The sequence below is a fragment of the Ochlerotatus camptorhynchus genome, unplaced genomic scaffold, assembly GCF_037179485.1.
Source record: "Ochlerotatus camptorhynchus isolate MF236.1 unplaced genomic scaffold, CSIRO-AGI_Acam_v1.1 ptg000289l, whole genome shotgun sequence".
Classification (NCBI taxonomy): Eukaryota; Metazoa; Arthropoda; class Insecta; order Diptera; family Culicidae; genus Ochlerotatus; species Ochlerotatus camptorhynchus.
In genome coordinates this window covers 598,060-618,480 of record NW_027040778.1, presented here as the reverse complement: position 1 = coordinate 618,480, position 20,421 = coordinate 598,060, and the positions used below count along the sequence as shown (strand labels likewise).

At 38.8% G+C, this 20,421-nt stretch overlaps 2 protein-coding genes across 2 annotated transcripts in view; both read right to left on the bottom strand.

The window, feature by feature from the left end:
* LOC135706709 (cytosolic carboxypeptidase 6-like) overlaps positions 1 to 20,421 on the bottom strand; it is a 56,722-nt gene that overhangs the window by 26,600 nt on the left and 9,701 nt on the right. The gene's annotated exons all lie outside the window — the stretch shown is intronic.
* On the bottom strand, positions 3,886 to 5,026 carry LOC135706712 (ionotropic receptor 75a-like). The gene is made up of 3 exons (XM_065228362.1): positions 4,520 to 5,026; positions 4,409 to 4,464; positions 3,886 to 4,270 (listed from the first exon to the last, which is right to left on the bottom strand). The coding sequence occupies exons 1-3, from the start codon at positions 5,024 to 5,026 to the stop codon at positions 3,886 to 3,888; spliced, it is 948 nt and encodes a 315-aa protein (XP_065084434.1).

Sequence of the window (20,421 nt, the reverse complement as noted above, 5' to 3'; positions counted from 1 at the left end):
GGCTACAGAACGACTTGAACATTACGCTGATAGACAACCGCACGTTAAGCAACAGGGAGCTACTTCATCATGTGTCTCTAAGACAGTTCAACAACGAAATACGAATTTGGAGTCTTTTTGGAGGATTATCAGTAACAACAATCATATTAATAATGCTCATCCTTCTCTATCTTAGACGGTCAATTGACAGAGTAGCCAAGAGAATATCTAAACTGAGGAAACGTAAACAGAAACCCAGGAAAGAGGATCTCGAGGAAGTTGAAGACAAAACCCCGAAGAAACCAAGTGCCGCGAACGACACTTTTTCACTTTTTCAGTCGATTTGCGACCTCTGTGCACCTGAACTCCGATTCTTACCTCCACGCGATGCCCGACGGGGTTGCTGACGGTAATATTTGCCGTCAGTAATGCGAACAAGAACGGGGGATCATCGTCGTCACTAATGCACTATTGTTCATAAGTCGCTAGTGTCAGTGATGATGATGACAGAGCAAATAGATAGGTTTTAGCCAACTCTAAGTAGCCCGTGATTATCGCTACCTGGGAATGCTAATCGGCTAGGTGCTGGTTACGATTTGACCATCCTGAATGAACTATATCCATTTCTTCAAGGTGGTTTGTTTAAAAGGACGTTAATAAATGGAAGCATGGAAGCTCTCTTTTACCTTTCGGACGTTACTGAAGTAGCAAGTATATAATTTTAATTCTGAATAAAAGTGTTTTTTTTTAATGATACAGTGCTAAGTGTTCTCGACCATGAAATATTTCGTTTTGTTTTAATGTGACTTGAATGCAATACGCAAGGGTTTTCCTTCTTTCGACATGGTTTGACGTTTGTAGTATCATTCGACCTTTTCGACGTTTAATCATCTTTCTCTATCATGGTTTTTTCCCTAATCTGTTTGCCTCTTGCTTGCTCTTCTCCAATTTAGTGGGAAGTTCCGTTCAGCACTAATCTTGCTCGCTCGATGTTAGGCTGTGAACCATTTGCCGAGTTAAATTTAACTCGTGGTTAAAAGTGACATTTCGAAAGTTATTCTGTAAGTTCGAAAATCCCTGTGCTGCCGATCGACTGGTTTTCGAGCAGAACTTAGCCAAGGTTGTCAAAATTTAACTTCTTGTCTATCAGAAGTAACCATGCTCGGATAGCAGGGTTAATCGATAACTTTTCATCTGTCAAATTTTAACCAAAAGTTAAAATAATCCACCAAATGGTTCAGAGCCTAAATGGTTCAGATTGCGCTTCTTTGCCTTGAATGATTGCGTTAAGACGTGTTCTGCCGAATCATGAAAAAGCAGTGAACATATCGTGCGGAGACCGTGTTAAACAATACCCGAAGGGAGTTTTACACGCATATGTTGGACAACTATTTTGTACATGCTGCAACGTGGACAATTTAAGGAAAAATTCAATCGACAAGCATCTGAAATCATAACAGCACTTGCACAAGTTAAAAGCGCAAGAGGACGAGGCTCGGTGTACATTGATTATTTTAGAGAAAAAGCCCTAAGCAAAACGCTTAGCAGTGCGTACCAGTTTTGCCTTGATTATCACAATATGGACATTCGATCTGGTGCACTGAGGAATGAGACAACAAACATGTCGCAAGGCCTCCTATGGTCCTAGGCTCACAGCCACCAGCATCCAATAAGGCAAGCACAAGGGTCCAATCAGCCATTTAGGCCAGCCAACCAACATCGACCTACTCAATATGGCCAAACAAATCAACCCAAGCCAGAACCGATGGATGTTGAGTTATGGACCTGGCGATAGGAATCAGCAGATCACACCACATGGATGGAAACAGGCCAATGCTTACTCGACAATGCACTTTGGAAACCGAAGAATTCGATGACCAGCAATTGTCAACTTAGCAATTGACGATCGGTTGCCACCCAGAGGAGTTTTGCTGAGACAGCAGGAACGAAAAACAAAACCAGTTGCAGAGGCAGGAGCGAGGGTAGTTTATGTTAGGTTCTAGGTGAGAACAGGAGTTATTCAGATTCAGTGTAAAAAGTGAAATGTAATTGCCTTTAAGGGAATAAAGAAAATTATTTCTTTATGATGCCAAGAATCATCCTGGCATAAGTGTTGATCCCAGCATCCGGTCAGGAAATATTAATTACGGTGATTGGTCACAATTAAATCTCAAGCGACCACATCCACCGTCGCAACAATTTCAAAATTTCAAACGTTTTGCTCACCCAGTACAATAAGAGCCAGATTATTATGATTACTATGATTACTATGATTTCTATTATCAAGATGAAGAGTATTATGATGCCAGCACAGTGCTGGCATCATAATACTCTTCATCTTGATAATAGAAATCATAGTAATCATAGTAATCATAATAATCTGGCTGGCAGCACTTCCGATTATCAAGAACAATTAGAAACATCGGTTCACCAAGAAATAGATCCAGAGCCATCAACTTCGGGTCAAACGAGCTCGGATAGTAATGTACCAAATTCCAATACTGAAAATACTGCTAATTTTTTAAAGTGGAAAGCGAGTTGGTAAAACCCTAAAAGGAAGAGGAGACAACTGGCTTCTTACTCTTTTATCTCTATCTCTATCTCTATCTATATCTATCTTTATCTCTACCTTACGCACTTCAAATCGGCCAATCACGAGCTGGTTCGCGTATGACAGAAAAGTGGTTCGTTTTCGCCCCCGTATTGTCTCCTCTTCCTCTTAGGTAAAACCAACTCTGCCGTAAATGAATTTTCAAACAACCATAGGGGAAACGTTCCTATGGTGCCGGTACGTTAGAAGCGTTAGGTTCCTATAGTTGTGCATGGAGACTCAATACACAACTATAGGAACCTAACGCTTCTAACGTACCGCAACTATAGGAGCGTTTACCCTAGGTAGATTTCCTTTTTTGTTTGACACTAGAGCAAACGTCAACTTGATTTCAACAAAAATACCCTATGCTTACGGTAAAAAATAATAAACGAGGCAGATAATGTCCTCGGGATTTATGGAACGGACACCGATTGGGTGAAGAGTAAAGAGAGATAGCGCACTAAACTTTCTCTTTCTAAGAAAACGATGTGCAATGGAATCATTTTTGTGCCGAGTCAACTCTCAACTTCATTTTTACATGTTGTGAATAGGACACAATATTAAAGGAGCTTGTAAAATCAATATCATGTATGATATTTTAATCCAATATCACACGTGATACTGAAAGCATTTGAACACGGAAAAACATCATTTGATTGATGATTTTGCCAACACTGAATACATTTTCTCGAACTAGGTATATCAGGAAATATTGATCGTAAAAAGTATATTGGACGTAATATCGGAAAGTCAAGCTAAGCAGTAAATATCGAAAATTATTCCGTATAAACATCAGCAATTTTTTATTCAAATTCCTAAGTGTCTTATTTTTTCATTTAATACAACAGTTAACACGTGACTTGTAAATTTAAACTGCTACTGCTTTTTGTGACTGAACAGTGCTAATTGTGAAGTGCTTTCAAACCTAGCATGATACCACGGATAAACGGAAATAACTCATCGAATATTTCTAACTGTAAAACATCGTCGGTAAAACAATATCAGCATCTGTTGAGTACACTGTGATGGGCAGTACGCTCAACAGATGGCGGTAGTGTGTAGACGTCAAACGCAAGGGAATTGACTATGTGCGCCACAGGTGGCGGTACCTACTACCAACTAAGAAACATTTAAATTTCGATGAACAACTTGTAAGTGTTATGGCTGTTTGTCTGTGATGATAGTGTAGCTTCTCTCAATACGGCTACACTCATGATTGATAAGCATACGAAAGGAGTGGCTCAAACTGTGTGTGTAAAGGTGTAAAATTGTCATTGTAAGTTATTTTTTATACCTCACTCAGTGCAAGCAAGTCAATCCAACCAAACGGGATACTGCCGCAGGAAATGCCTCATCTCCAGGTACCTCCGGATTCGAAACTCAACCACTTCCACTAGTAAAACCGCTATCCCGAAAATCGCTCCAACTGCCAGTAGCCAATACAAGCTAGCGATATCCCCAAAGCTCACCTGTACAAATGCAAAATCCTTTTTCATGCATTGGGGCTTGCTTGGGAAAAAAATCCTCTTGAAGTACCCGGCTACACTTGTTTCCAGCATCCGTCTGAGTGAAACTCGGAAGATCTCCTTCAACGGGCTTCCCTTCGGTACCGGAACATACAGCGGACGAGACGGATAGAGCGATATTTCCTGAAGCTCACAGATCTGGTGCTCGTCGAAGGATTCTGAAAAGCTGCAACTGTAAAAAATGTGGGTGACATTTGAATTGACTTTCCAACCTAAAATCATCGTATATGCATAGGAGGAATCACAATGGAAGGCATGACCGCCTTGTCGAACATAACCAAGCCCAGTGCTGATGTTTGTGAAGCCATACTTATTCGGGAGGATCTTACGACTGTACAGCTCCAGCGCAGTGGCATCTTTGGTTCTCTAAAAGTGCATTGGACTATAAGTCAAACCCACATGGATAGTAAAAGCTAAATACATTGAAGAAGTCATGGTTGTACGTAAGATCTTCGATCGAGTACTTGAGATCGCTTCCTAGCAACTGTTTCGTAGTGCGGATACTCTTCGGTGGTAAAACCAATAGGTAGCCGATGATGAAAGTCGAGTAGAATTGGTAGATGATGACGGAGAACACAATAACCGCTTTGATAGTGATTCGAGACGAGATGGCAGATGTCCGTCCAGAGTATGCCTGCTGACAGAGGAATCCGAGAATGGCCAGTAGAAACTGGCAGTTGCAGATGGCATCCGATCGACGCTCAACGCGAAAGGCCACTAGTAAAACTACAGACGCGAGAGCCAAAATCACTAGCAGTGCTATCCAAACGACATTCTGAAATGGAAGTAGGAAAATGTTTCGGGTATTGCTGTTTTTCGGATGCCGGAAAATTGTCACAAAATTTGCTGTGCCAAGCGGTACTGTAACATCATAAGCAACCAAACGCTCTTTCGCCAGCGATAGCGGCGCAACGGAGAAATCCACCATCTTTCTTTGCAGTTGACCAAAGATTCCCTTCGAAGAGTTAGTTCCCAGCAAGTCAAAGTGCCATTCATCTGCTATAATGAGTTGGATCCTATTGTAAAAATGTAGACCGTTACTGTAGTGGTTGCTTTACCGATCAAAGGATTCGTATACCTGAAGTTGAGATGCTGACTCAGCAACACGCCTATTTGATAGCCTATACGATCGAAGGAGTATGCTCTTGGTGGATTTAAATTCAACAGATGTTGGCACAGAACATGTTTCTTACGTGAAGGTGCCTGTCATAAGAATTACTAGAATTGATATTATTATTATAAGATTATAACACATTTTACCGCAACAACAGCTCGAAGATACACTCCATCCAAACATTTCCGCTGTTGATAAGTATTGGTACTGCTACCGGTCCAATGGACCTCCATAACCGAATCTACTTCACCAACCTTAACCACATGATTCTTTCCTCCTCGTCTACGAATTGTACCATATACTTCATAAATCCCGTAACTGCGTGCGTCTGAATCCCGTTCGGGTACCACCAATGTAAGATGTGTATCGATGTTCAAGTTCAGACTCTCCAAGAAAGTAAAAGTCCCATCTTTCTCATCGCTAACCAGCAACAACCACCGGTAAGATTCGTTGAAGTACGATTGGTGGGAGCAAAATTGCAGCAGACCAACGACCTCTGGACAACTCCAGTCCACTACCAAACCAAAGCGGTGGTGTCCTGTGGTCATGAATCGGTGATGATCGGAATAGAATTTAGATGAAGCAACGTCGAAACTGTGGAAGGAACCCGACAAATTGGCGTTCAGGTCCTTTAGCCAGGACATCGACATCGAAGGATCGCACTGGAATGAAATCACTGCATTTATGCGTTCTCGAGTAGTGAAATCAAGAATCAATCGATGGTTGAAGTAACTATGTGTCACATTCACATGGATGAGAAGATGGAGAAATATCACCGCCGGTTTCATTGTAGGTATGTTTTGGAACGCGATGAAAGGGCAACTGTTGTACGAGTTTCAAAGCAAATAGTGCAATTGTGCTTCGTTGACCATTACATGGTCACATTATCCTGTCGTCGTAAATGGAAAGCAGAATGCTTGAATTATGAAAGATAAACGGTAAGGCAGTGATTAAAGATTGTTTTCCGTTTATTATCAAGATAGAGAAGCATACTTTGTTTCACACTCACCGGCTCTCGCAATCAAACTGTCGCACACTGAGTACTTTTGTTGGGCAAAAATCATAGCACCCTGAATAATATTCGAAAGAAATTTGAATGCAAATTCATACGAATTTCTGAAGTTAACTCCTAAGGAATTCTGAAGAGGACTCCAAGTAAATTGAAAGCAGAATTCCAAAGGATTTCTGGGGATAATTTCAAGAAGTTTCAGGGAGAAAAAGAATCTAGAGCATATTTGCATGGGAATTTTTTGAGAATACTTCGGAAGTATACTAAAAGGAGTATTAACAAATAAATCTGAAAATAATTCCAGGAAAACTTCAAAGGAACTCTGACAGAACTTTCAAGTTCCATAAAGTCCAATTAAAGTTCCGACAGATCTTTCAAGTTCCATAAAGTTCAAATAAAGTTCCGACAGTACTTTCTTCCCAAGCCATCAAAAGTTCCACATTCAACGATAAAACCCACTTTCAAGTTCCATAAAGTGTATATAAAGTTCCAACACCACTTTCTGGCTAATTTAGAAGCTATAGAAAGCACACGAGGAACTTCAGGCTCTTGAAGTTCAAAAGAAGCCCCAAAAAGTATCCCTAAGTACTTCTTAGTAACTTCAAGCAAAGCTGAAAACATGGCCACAACAAAGTTCCCAGTGGAACTTCTTAGCAACTTTGAAGTATTTTAAAAGTTCCCTGCGGAACTTCTTAGTAACTTGAAAGTTTCTAAAAAGGTCCGTCATAGGCCACATGAAGCAATCCGCTTAAGTCTTTTTTAGGAACAAAAATTAATGTACGTAAATATGAAATGATCAGTGGGTCATCAAATAAATCATATTTCTTACATTTATGCAGTCCATCAAGATTCCATCCAAACATAAAAAATAAAGAACAATTTCCTGGATTCGAACCCGTGTGTTTGGCATGCAATCTACGAACGCTAATAACTGCGCTACAAGTGTGTTGGAATACCCTGCTGGCAAACACCAATTTAAAATTCATTAAGGTGTTGTGTGTCGTATTCAAGTCAGTCAGCTGGCACTGAAAACTCCAACAAGACGGGACTACAGCTCACTTTAATATATCTCAGATGATGTAGCGGTTCGTGCTGGGGCTCTCACGCGTAAGAACTGGGTTGAATTCTTCAAACAGCTCCAATTCTCTACTACTAATACTGATAAATCAATACACTTCATACCTGACTTTAGAATTAACTTTCACAAAAGTGCAAACTAAATATAAAATTGGTGTAGAGGACAAAATTTTTTTTTAATTTGTTTCCTAAAAGTTCCGTTCAAGTTCTGCCAGAAGCTGCTTAGAATAATCTTCAATTATGGTACCGGAACTTTCAAGTTCTTATAACGACTTAAAAATGAGGCTGCTTAGAATTCTATAGACCACCTTCAACCAAGCTGCTTAAGCCACAAATAACCCTTTATCAGGAGTTTTGGTTACTTGGGTTCTGACTTGAATGCCAAATAGGTTTTAATGATAAATCTATCACATTTATTATTTCACTACATGCGAATTCTTATGGAAAATTCAAAGTGAGTAGAATTCCAAGGGAAGGAGTAAAATTCAAAAAGCATTCGGAGATGAATTCATTGAAAATTCTGAGAATAATTCCAAAGGATACTGAGAAGTATTTCAAAGTAATTCCTAGGGTTCCGTGGGAATTTATTTCCAAGGATTATTCCAACGGAATTGCAAGGAACATTTCACGGGACTTGCAGTCATGTTCCGGTGGTAATTTTTGGAGAATTCAAATAAGAGTTGCAAAATTGTGAGGGGCATCTATGTATCGCAGTCCTGAGCAAAACTAAAAAGGAATTTTTTGAATCATTCAATGGGAATTTGTGGAGAATACAAAGTGAATGCTGAAAGTAAACTCCAAGTGAATTTTTCGGAAAAATCTCCTGGGAATTCCTATGTAATTCTGCAAAAAAAAAATAATTTGAAGTGCGTTGAAGAGTTCTGCAAACGATTTTCAGGCTCATTATAGAGCAAGTTCTAAGAAAACACTAGAAAGAGGTCTCAAGTGGACCCTACACGATTGCTTTTATTGATAATAATCGTATTGTCATTCTAAATTGACGTCAATGCATCGATATTGACAATATTTCTGTATTCACATCTCCAATATTATTGTCAATAATTCCCCTTTGCGTTAACATATTGATACGAGTGGGGTTTGCTTAAAATCTAACTGACGGTATTATGATATAATTCAAGCAAATTCCTAAGAAAATAATAAAAAAAAACTACAAGGGACAGCCCTATTGGGTTGTACGCAATGGTGACGTAGGACTACGTGGTCTTATATAAAAAAATGTTATTTGTTAACTGGAGTTTGTGTTTTGTCGAAGACATCATGTCAAGAAGACTGGCAACTTTGCCAGAATCCAAGTGACAGGTACAATAGCGCTGCGGTTGAGTGAAGGTGGCGACGCATAGAAAAATTAACAAATATAAAAACTTTTCTTCTGAGGATGTAATCTTTGCTATCAAATTTGTTCGAAGCATTTACCTTTGAGCGGTAGATGACGCGATTGTACCTGTCTTATAGCGTGCGTATGAGAAAATGGAAGGGTTGCTAGTCTTCTTTATTTGTTGTCTTCGTTTTTGTGTAGGAATAGGAATTTGAGCGGGATTCAATCTGTCTATACTCTTTAGTATAACCAACAATCAATTCGAAACTAACGATTTTAAATTGGCTCACTACTTGACTAGCCTATTGGTCCCAAGCAAATCGATTAACGTACCCATTGGGTTAGATCCCGAAATAACTTGCTCAACTTTTTGGCTCAGCTCTGGTACTCTCTTTGGTCTCAAGCTAATCGATTCACCCCTCGAAACATAGGAAAATCCACTAACCCCTCATTTTATCTGTCAAACTTTCATAGCGAATCAAAACAAACATTGTGTAGTTCTAGAATTTCGACTAGAATGGAATACGTTAATCGATTTGCTTGGGACCAATAGGCTAGTCAAGTAGTGAGCCAATTTAAAATCGTTAGTTTCGAATTGATTGTTGGTTGTATACTCAGCAAAAAAAAAATCTCTTTCAGCAAATATTGACAGTTTTTTATGAGATTTTTCGGTGGAGTGAAAGAATAGTACCAACAATCAATACGAAACTAACGATTTTAAATTGGCTCACTAGAAATTCGTAAGAATGTCCTTGAAATGGATAGGAATATCCTTGAAATTCATTGGAATTTCCTTGAATTTCGAAAGAATTTCCTTTGAAATTGTTTGAATTTTCTTATAATTCGTTGGAAATTGCTTGAAAATCCATGACATTTCCTTAAAATTCTTAAGAATTTCCTTGAGGTTCGTTGAAATTTTTTTAAGAATTTATGGAACCACCATAAAATTCGATTGAATTTTGTTGAAATTCTTAGTTATTTTCTATAAATTTTGAGAAATTTCCTTGAAATTCAATGAAGTTTTGTTGAAATTCGTATGAATTTTCATGAAATTCATGAAATGTCCTTGAAATTGTTGCCATTTCCTTGAAATTGTGTGAATTGGGTTGAATACGTTAGAATTTCATTGAATTCATTGCAATTACCTTGAAATTCATTGGAATTTTCTTGAAATTCCTTGGAATTTTTTTGAAATTTTTGGCATTCCTTGAAAGTTGTAGGATTTTTCTTGAAATTCGTAGGAATTTCTTTGAAATTTATCGGAATTTCCATAAACTTCGTTGGAATTTCCTTGAAATGAATTGGAATTGCCTTGAAACCCGTTGGAATTTTCATGAAATGCGTTGAAATTTTCTTGAAATTCGTTGAAATTTCCTAAATTTTTTGGAACTTCCCTCAAGTTCTTGCCCTGAAGTGCTAAGAACTTTCCGAATCCCGTATGATATTTTCTACAGATCTGTAAACTTATCAGAGCCTTTCTCGGAGTTCAGGTAATGTGCATAGATTTTTATTTGAAACGTTGGCTTGAGGAACATCCCAACAAACATTGAATGTTGAATAAGAGTTTATTCAGACAAAAACAAGCTTCTTCAGCTAAAAAATAGCTTAATCAGCTGTTGATCAACTCAAATTGTTTGTTGGGATGTTAACAACTTTGGAAGCATTAAGAATTCTATCCACAAAGAAGTTACAAAATTGTTTTTATACGCCTTTTTAATAGAAACTTAGCGATAGATTTAAACACTCTTGGTGAATAGGAGACCGTCAAAAACCCAACAAACATTGAATGTTGAATAAGAGCTTATTTAGGCAAACGTAAGCACCGTCAGATAAAAAATAGCTTATTCAGCTGTTGATCAATTCAAATTGTTTGTTGGGAAGAGTGTTGTGAGTAGAAATTTGTGCCGTGAGACATAGGAAGCGAAACAATTTGACGATGACAATCATTCATTTTTGTTTTACAAATCATATGCTACTGGTTATGTACTGCTCAAATACATACGATACACCAAATAAAAAAAAGTTTCATAAACTGATTATGTGTTGTACATACTACTGACAATCAAACCGATATCAGTCGCTTGGATCACTGGAGTTTCTATGTCGTTAATACTAGTTTTGTCGTCGGACGTCGCGTGTCCGGTTTGGCGGGCGTGCGACAATAAGATGCATTTCAAACTTTTATTTGTTAATAAATAAATTGTATTTACAGTACATCATTTCCGAATTCGCCCTATTCAGATAACACTTCTGAAATTTGTGAGTTTGACAGAACCACCAGCACCAAATTTTCGGGGTACAATAGACGAGTGCACGTATGGATTTGAGTTCACTCACTCCACAAAAAGTGACGCAACAGCGGAGCCCTGTTTACTAAAAATGAACACATGAATAATACTCACATAACATTTGAAACGGGCCTATCAACTTTTGCACACAAAACTTGTTAAGCCCCTTTCGTATGAACCGAATACCCCATTCAAACTAACAACACCATCGGGTAGAGAAAATTCCCCCCTTCCCGATAGTGCTCTTGGTTTGCGTGGGCGTACTTCGGTTCTCTTGAAAAGGACCTAGGAAGTTGTTTACAAAAGTTGATAGGCCCTTTTCAAATGTGACGCGAGCATTATTCGTGTGTTCATTTTTAGTAAACAGGGCCCCGCTGTTGTGTCAATTTTTTATCAGTAGATGAACAAAAGTTCACCTGTGCACTTGTCTATGGCAATATACTGGAGATGTCAAGTTGCCCCCGAGTTGATTTTTTTTTTTTTATTAATTACTTTATTTGTACAGGCTCAATCGAATAAACTTTACAGAGCCGAGTTATCATTTTTGTTATACATTATAGATGTCTTATATTTAAAGTTAAAGGAGCTGGACCGGATACTCGCGGTTGTCTCGAGGTTAGTGGGGATTTACATTTTTTTTTTGGATGGGAAAAGGGAGAGGGAGGTTTGAAATGTGGTTTACGATACAAATATTTAATCAATCCTAAAACATGAACTAATTTCTATTCATCTTGAAAACAAACATAAAAAAAACCCACACGTACAAAATGCAAACTAAACACAAGGTTAATAAAACTTACAATCTAATGTTAATATTCTTAAAGTAAACATATATGAGTTTCATAAACTCCAGATCGCGTCTAGCCAAAATATCCCGAACTGGAACATTAGGTTGTCTACCTCGAGCCCGAAGGGAATCGTACAGTTCAGATCTGACTCCGCGATGCTCAGCACAAGACCAAATAATGTGATCTGCGTCCTGGTAACCTTGTCCACATTCACAGAGATTGCTGTCCTTCAGCCCAACACGGAACAAGTGAGCGTTTAACGAATAGTGATTGGACATGAGGCGAGACATCATACGAATGAAGTCTCGACCCACATCCAACATCTTGAACCAAGGACTCGTCGACACCTTAGGGATGATCGAGAATAGCCATCGTCCCAAACTCCCTTCACTCCACTTATTCTGCCAGCTGACGAGTGACTGTTGACGATAAATGAAGAAAAATTCATCGTAGGCGATTTGTCGATCGTAAACCCCCGAGTTGATGAATATTAACGTTTACATTAAAAAAAGGCATTTTTTTTTCTAAAAAAATACTATGAACAAAACAACTTCCAATAGAACCAAACGATTATTTTCGTTTGTAAATAGTGCTTAACTTTGAAACAGCTAGTTGTGAGTCCTACCCTAGGACCTTTGCCATAGTGGTCCAAAAAAAGTTTGTTGCCCTTTGCCTTTTCGATCAACCAGGATAAACTTTACCACGGTTTTTGCTACAAAGTAATTGGAGCAGTTCTTTGTGTTGGGATTTGAGAAGAAACTTTCAATTGACGGCAATTGAGAAACATAGGGAGGGTTGAAATCTTGGGTATTACAGGTATCTATTTATCGTCCTGATTGCAAAATTCTTGCGAATGGAACGTGTCAATGTCAGCTCAAAACACTGCATATTTTTCAAATGGTACTTCTGTGTAAACCTTGACAACTTGTTGCAAAATTTTGCTGCTTCTCCCTGGACTTCGAAATGTAAGCACTTAGATCCAAATTTACGTGGTCGTATTTTTCCTCCTATGACATCCAATGAAATCAAAGTTTGATGCGATTGGTTAAAAAAAAAAAAATAGAAAAAGTCCAAAGAAGGAAATGTTACATACATTTTTCATCTAAGTTTACCACAGTTTTGCTGTGATGGATTTCTTAAAGCTTGATATATAATTATAAATAATCGACACAAATGGTTAAAGAAACAGTAAGACAGGAGTTCAGGAGTGCTAAGAACACATAGAATTATAAACCATGTTAGAATTGTTTTAAAAGAATTTACTGCCTCCTTGATCCCCTTTATCATTTTACAGTTGGTATAATCAAATTGACAGATCGATGTCTTTCTATACCACTTGAAATCACTGAAAAAGGGTAGATTTTTGATGATCGAGCTCCACATATGTTATGTGCCAAATATCTAAGTTTTTAAAATCATAAAACATAACTGTGTAAGGAAGCTTGTCAAAATTTATTTAAGTCTGGGCTAGTGACATCCAGAAATGACCAGAATCTTTGATATCTTGTTTAATGAAATGTCAATAACTGGCAGCCCCAGCTGGGTGGCATCCCTATCTTGTTTGCCTTGGCTTGAAAAGAGCTAACATCGCTGCGGGCCCGCGAATTGTGGGCCCCACTGACAGCTCATAATTTGTAAACAAATAGAAGATTCAAGCCAGAATTTCAAAAAAGGCCTGACTGATATTATGGATATTCTTAATATTTTTGCTTACATTTTGTGAAAAATAAACTTAGGACTCATAAAATATTATTTTCTGCCACGAAGTCAACCATTTATATGGCATAAAAGGGAAAATAATTTCATTTGATAAAAATAAGACATTTTAGACACGCCATTTTTGCAGTTCACACTGGAATTGTGACGTTTCAGATGTTGGTTTCAATAACATGGCGGCATGTCACCCAGCTGGGCAGCCCTGTAGCGTTATTATTTTTATTATTATTATTATTATTATTATTATTATTATTATTATTATTATTATTATTATTATTATTATTATTATTATTATTATTATTATTATTATTATTATTATTATTATTATTATTATTATTATTATTATTATTATTATTATTATTATTATTATTATTATTATTATTATTATTATTATTATTATTATTATTATTATTATTATTATTATTATTATTATTATTATTATTATTATTATTATTATTATTATTATTATTATTATTATTATTATTATTATTATTATTATTATTATTATTATTATTATTATTTATTAGTGACACTTTATCACTTCTGTGACATTCGTGTCTAGAGCCCTGTAGCGTGTTTTGTGTATATTGGCTTAATATTATAATTTAACTACTCAGAACTTTAATAAATAGATCCTTGAACCATTTTTCGAATTCATATGAGCAAATAAGGCCAGATATTCCAGTAAATGGAGTAATTCGGAATTATTCTTGAAATTATAGACCAAAAAATTGTTTATTCTATAAATCGAAAATTCTATAGCTAAATGGTCCCTTCAATATCGAGTTATAAAAAGTTGTCTGTTGTTACTGTTACTGTCCAACTAAGTGATTTCCATGAGTAAATAGTAGCTTGTTGAATATTTAAAATCACTTAGAGACAATTTGCGGTGCAAAGGAATGGAACGTTGCGGCTCAATTTTGCTGTCAATTTAAATCACCTCTGGTTGTGGTTTGTTCGATTCATTAAAAAATCATGTTCGCCTCAGGTTTAAAATTTTCTTCCATTTAGATAGCCTACATATTTGTAACTCAGTGCAGTTTTGGTTGGGAGAGTTGGTTCAAAATGAAATTGCTCGCTATTGTACTGCTTCTGAGGCACTCCATCGATGCAGAATTTAATGCCAATTTACTCAAGGATTACTTGCAGTGGCAACATCTTAGGATTGCAACAATTTTCCATTGTTTGGATCAGAATGATGGTGATTTCTCTGTACATGAGTAGAAGCAAACACAAATTAATTTCCCGATGTAGATATTCTCAGTTTATCCCTGGAAATCACCCGTTCATACCCGGGAAAAATACACTTTGAAAACATTTCCAACATTACGGAGGCCCGCTGGAACCACAGTCACGTGATGCGATACGACTACCATAAGTTGGGAGCTTCCATCGATTTGAGTTGTCCGGGAACGACGAAACTATTCGAGGTGGTATCGAACCACGAATACTTCAACGCTTCGTATCACTGGCTGTTGTTTGGTGCTGACTCCGTGGATACGGCTTCCTGTCTTTTGAACGAGCAAAATTTAAATATAGATGCGAAAGTTACATTGGTAGTTGAACGTGGAAAATATTTGGACGTGATCTACGATGTGTACGACATTTTCAGTCCTTCGATAAGGCACGGAGCTGCCCTCAATGTCACGAACATGGGTACCTGGAGCACGGTGGGAGGATTCGATGTCGTCGTCAATCAGACCGAATACGAACGGAGGTTCGATTTTGGAGGCATTCCACTCAAGGCTGCTGTAACCGTCAGTGCAAGGTTTGTCAACAATGGTGTAGTTGTTTCAAATGTGATCAATTTCAGCCACTGGACCAAGTTCACCATACTACACTTTTGGAACATTTAACTAGTAATGACCCAATTACTAGGTACGCTCTTCATAGGTTCGGATACCGGATGCTGGAGTTCGTAATGTTAAAACACAATTTCTCGTATGTCGACTATTCCAGAATGTGTAGGATTCTTACAGAAAAGTTTACTCCTTTCAGAATTAAATTCGTTCGATCGTCTTCCTGGGGTTTGTCGAATACGGATGGACGGTCTAGCTTTGGAATCATTGGTCAGGTAGCCACAAAGCATGTCGATTTATCCATCAATGTTCTGACGTACACCCAGGAAAGAATTGGTATATTTGACTATACCGTTACAGTTAGCTCGTCTAGGTAAGGTTGAATGTCAGAACAGAAGCATTCCGGTCGATACTAATCGAAGTTTGATCCAGCAGGATGCTCATAGTATTCCGTCATCCACGAATTTTCCAAGGTCGCTACTTCTTTCTGCAACCTTTTCACATGGAACTGTGGATTGCGGTGTTAGTGATTAACTTCCTGGCAGTGGGCATCGTGTTTGGCAGCTTTTGCGGAGAAGGCATTAAGCTGTACGGCGACCGGCAGATTGTCGATAATCGTGGGCTGGCGTGGCTAACCGTATTCGGAATTCTCTTTCAGCAAGGTTAGTTTGTGCATGATTTGGTTGAACCGTTCGGCAAATAGTGATCATTTCAGGCACACACTGCAGAACCCATCTCAGTTCCACCCGGATTGCTCTAATCAGTTCGCTCCTGTTCTCTGTGTTGATTTGGCAGTTCTATTCAGCGTACATAGTCGGTTATCTCTTGATTGTTCCTCGGAAGACCATGTCCACGCTGCAGCATCTGCTGGACAGTAACCTGAAAGTGATCGTCGAAGATCTGGCCTACAATGCGGACTATCTCAATGTAATTCCCCTCGTGTGAATTCCTTTCCTTATTGTATGGAACTCTTATTTCAGAGAACCAAAGATCCCGTAGCCATCGAACTATACCACAGGAAGATTCTGAACGGAGAAAACAACTTCATGAACGTTACCGAAGGCATCTCCTGGGTCAAACGTGGAGGCTATGCGTTTCAGTGCGATACAGCCTACGCCTACCCGCTGGTGAAGCAGACGTTTACCGATAAGGAAATTTGCGACCTGCAGGAAACTTTCCTGAATCCGATCCGACCGATGCACATTCCACTGCGAAAGGGCAGTCCGTTCAAGGAAATGTTCCGCATCACACTTAGGAAGACGGTGGAAACGGGCATCGGACGCTACCAGCAGAAGATGTATTTCACCGATAAGCCCAAGTGCGACAAGAACGATCTGGAAATAGTGGCCGTAGACATCGATCATGTTTTGATGTTGTTCTACGGGCTGGGGGTCTGGATGGTGGGATGTTTTTGTTTGATGCTGTTGGAAAGGGGTTGGTTCTTGATTTTCAATAGGCTTTCGTCCACGGATAAGAGAAATATTTTGCCGTAGTGTACCGGACACCCCAGCTCTGGAAACAGGGCTGGTTGCGATCAATGCTGTCAAAAACAGTGATTTTAGTGACCATGTTGAAGAAATAAGTGATCAAACAGTGACTTATAGTTGTGAAAAAATGACTATAAAGTGACCAAAGTGAAGAAAAGTAGTCGTTCCGAAGGCACTCCAAATAAATGTTAGTAGATGTTCTAGACTCATTCAATTATTATCTCACACTTATGTTCGATATGAACGTTTAAAGCGAAAGATTCAATATACAGTTTATGACCAAACCGACTACATGGAAAACCAGGAATCTTCAGGGGATTTTATTTTTTCCTGAAAATACCTAGAAGCAGTCTTGTAAGCGGTCGCGGTAGACGAGTTTTTTTTTTGTGATAATTGACTGCCTTTGCCTCCGACACTTGCAAAACAAGCTATCATAGTACAGTATCAAACTAAAATGTCATATGACAGTCTCTGTCATACGATGTCCTAGTAATAACATAGAGGTAACTCTAAGACTAGTAGGTCCCGAAGAAACGAGCTCAACTTTTTGGCTCAGCTTCGGTCCCTAGCTAATCAATGCACCCCTCGAAACATATGAAAATCCACGAACCCCTCATTTTATCTGTCAAACTTTCATAGTGAATCAAAACAAACATAGTGTAGTACTGGAATTTATACTAGAATGGGGTACGTTTATCGATTTGATTGGGACCAATAGGCTAGTCAAGTAGTGAGCCAATTTAAAATCGTTAGTTTCGTATTGATTGTTGGTAATAACATTTCTGATCATAAAGTGTTTAATTTATACTAAATTTAAGAATTAGAACGAAATGTCATATGATAGTGATATGATAATTTTATTTTTGCTCGAGTGTTATTCTACCGTTTGTGTTGTGTGAGAGAGACAACGGTAGAGCATAAGTGTACGAATACAAACAGACTATCGCGCACGACAACGAAGCGAGTGTAGTAAAAAACGTCAACCGTTTCAATCCCTGCCTGGAAGCAGACCCCTTTGCACTCTTTGGAATTTATAGAGACAGATAACAGCGCCAAACGGTTTGTGACGAGACAACGTTGAACCAACAATCAATACGAAACTAACGATTTTAAATTGGCTCACCACTTTAGTAGCCTATTGGTCCCAAGCAAACGATTAACGTACCCTATTCTAGTTGAAATTCTATTACTACACTGTGTTTGTTTTGATTCGCTATGAAAGTTTGACAGATAACATCAGGGGTGTGTGGATTCATGCATAACATGCAGGGGTGAGTGAAATAGCTTGGGACTGCTTGGGACCGTTGTTCTGGTACTGAGTGAGCCAAAAATAATAATGATTTTCTTCGGGACCCAGTGGTCTTAGAGTTACCTCTATGGTTGAACTGCAGCGTTGGAAGAAAACACGCACACCAACATCCATACACGAACCCACACAACTGAACGGACGGTACTGCGCAAATCAAAACACGAAGCGGTGAAATCACTCATCGTCATCATTCAGCTTCGGCTACTTCCGTTTGCGTTTGCTTTCACCGGCGTTGAAAAATACTTCCTACGTTATAAAATAGGAAAGTTATGATTATTCCAACGTAATTTTTGAATAGAATGCGTGCTGTGTTGGCCAAAGAAGACGGCATATTTTATTTCGTTTAGCAATGATTTCGATACGTTGCATTTCCAGTGGCTTGGGTGTTGGAATAATTCTTTAGAGCGTGGGAACGTTTTTCCCATGTTTACTTCTTTGCAAATCATCAATTACTATTAGAGATTTACATCTTACTGATACCGGTGGTATATTGGAAACTCTTTCGCTCGAAAGCAAAACATATTGCGCGCTTGGATGTGTGATTGTTTTCTCAAGTGTTTCTGTTGCGTATAAAGTGGTAATGATTAAATACGGAGCAATCACAAACAAGTAAGAATCTTGCTTTCGCAATATAATGATGATGACTTCGAGGATGATATCGTCCTCTTCCCTAGGCTGATCATCAACGTCCGCGTTGACATCTATCATGCTGACACCTGTCAGTTATTGAGCCCTAATGGTGAAGTTGGCGGGGAACTCCCAACAGTTTAAATGTGCGCTCAACAGATGGCACTGCGATCACATAAGGGTGGTAATTATATGCCTTGTATGAGGAATTCAGTGCTAACATTTGAAAACGGCACAAAAGCCATTTGTAAACAAATGGTTTGTGGGCCCTTTACTCACTACTTGGTACACCCACGCGACACAACAGCAACATCGGGTAGGGGAAATTTTCCCCTTCCTGACGATGCTGTTGGTTTGCGTGGGCGTTCTTCGGGTAGCGAGTAAAGGGCCCACAAACCATTTGTTTACAAATGGTTTTTGCGCCGTTTTCAAATGTTAGCACTGAATTGATTAGTGGGATATCTTGTTAATTATATATCTTTGCTGGAAGTCTCAGGAAATCCAAAATTTTTAATTTTCCTCGTTATTTTCATTCACACTTTTAACTTTATAGACCCACACACCAAATTTAAGTTTTCTGTTTCAGTAAAACGGATTGCTGGATCATGACCAGCAATCCAATGCTTTACTGAAAAACAGCAAACGATATTTTTACTGAAAACATCAGCTAACATAAACTAACACCCAGTTGTTACCGGCGGGTAACATTGTTTTCATATGTTTAGTACACGGGATATAGCTGTATTTATATTAGGGAGATTATTTAATCGGCAACGGTCAATTTGAACTCGTTGGTGGGTGGCATAAGTGGACAGACGATCGAACAGCTAAACGATGAGTGCAGGTGGGTGGTAGCGACATCCACTGAACTCGAAGAGAGTGTGGGCGGAAACTCTCCCTGGAGAGAGTGACGGAGCCCACGATGGAGGAGAGTGAGCAGATAACGGAGGCTGGTGAAGTTTAGAGCCAATGCCACCCGACCATCACCCGATCGCTACCCGTCACCACCAAAGCCCAGTTAGGTTTGTTTACCATCAATAAATAAATAATTTAACCGTTGACCGTAGCGTTTGATAGGATCCCTTGTCCGAAAACTCTCCCACGCCCGTACGCCTTGAGACCCGGAACTATCAGAGGTCGTGAGTGCCCACCCCGGGAGCTGTCGTAGGCTTAGACCGGCAGCTTGGGGCTTTGGCAGGTCCTTCTTCAGGTCCTAGCGGTTCCGGGGCCGAAAAGTGTCTTATACAGTAAAAGAGCTGTCAAACTGTTAGCATTAAGTCGCAAGTATTTTTGCATTCGTGCACCACCATTCAAACCGCAGGAGGAGGAAGAGCTAAAAAAAAAACAACAAATAGGGGAATTTACGTATTCTCGTCAATCTAAGCAGCGTCCGAACTTCTATTAGCGATTTCTCAGCGTCACACACATACATGACAGGTTTGTTTGTTGACATTTATCTGCTGTTTGCTGTTCTACCAATTCCAATTGACAGAATTGATCAAAACGGGTTGAACATGTTTTTACAACGCTCCAAACTTCTCAGGTGAGAGTGACTATTGTCGGCAGTCTCTTTTTCTTCGGCACCCTTTCCATTTGAACTGCGTGTTAACCAGCTGTTCTATTATCGGCAACTCGAAATCAGCCGTATTTTGTAGTATGTATATTTCATTTAAAGAAAAATATGGTATAACAGGAATTCACAGTCGTAAAAATGTAATCAGATTGAAGCTGAAAAGGTAAGGAATCGGCTTAATACATTCAGCGAAGAGTTTT

What these genes read in the sequence shown, in the direction of transcription:
- LOC135706712 (XM_065228362.1), bottom strand. Translation starts at nt 5,026, where the DNA reads ATGGTGGATTTCTCCGTTGCGCCGCTATCGCTGGCGAAAGAGCGTTTG. An exon ending in ACAACCATGACTTCTTCAAT is followed by an intron (nt 4,465 to 4,519) that starts GTATTTAGCTTT and finishes ATGCACTTTTAG; the next exon opens with AGAACCAAAGATGCCACTGC. An exon ending in CGTAAGATCCTCCCGAATAA is followed by an intron (nt 4,271 to 4,408) that starts GTATGGCTTCAC and finishes CATTTTTTACAG; the next exon opens with TTGCAGCTTTTCAGAATCCT.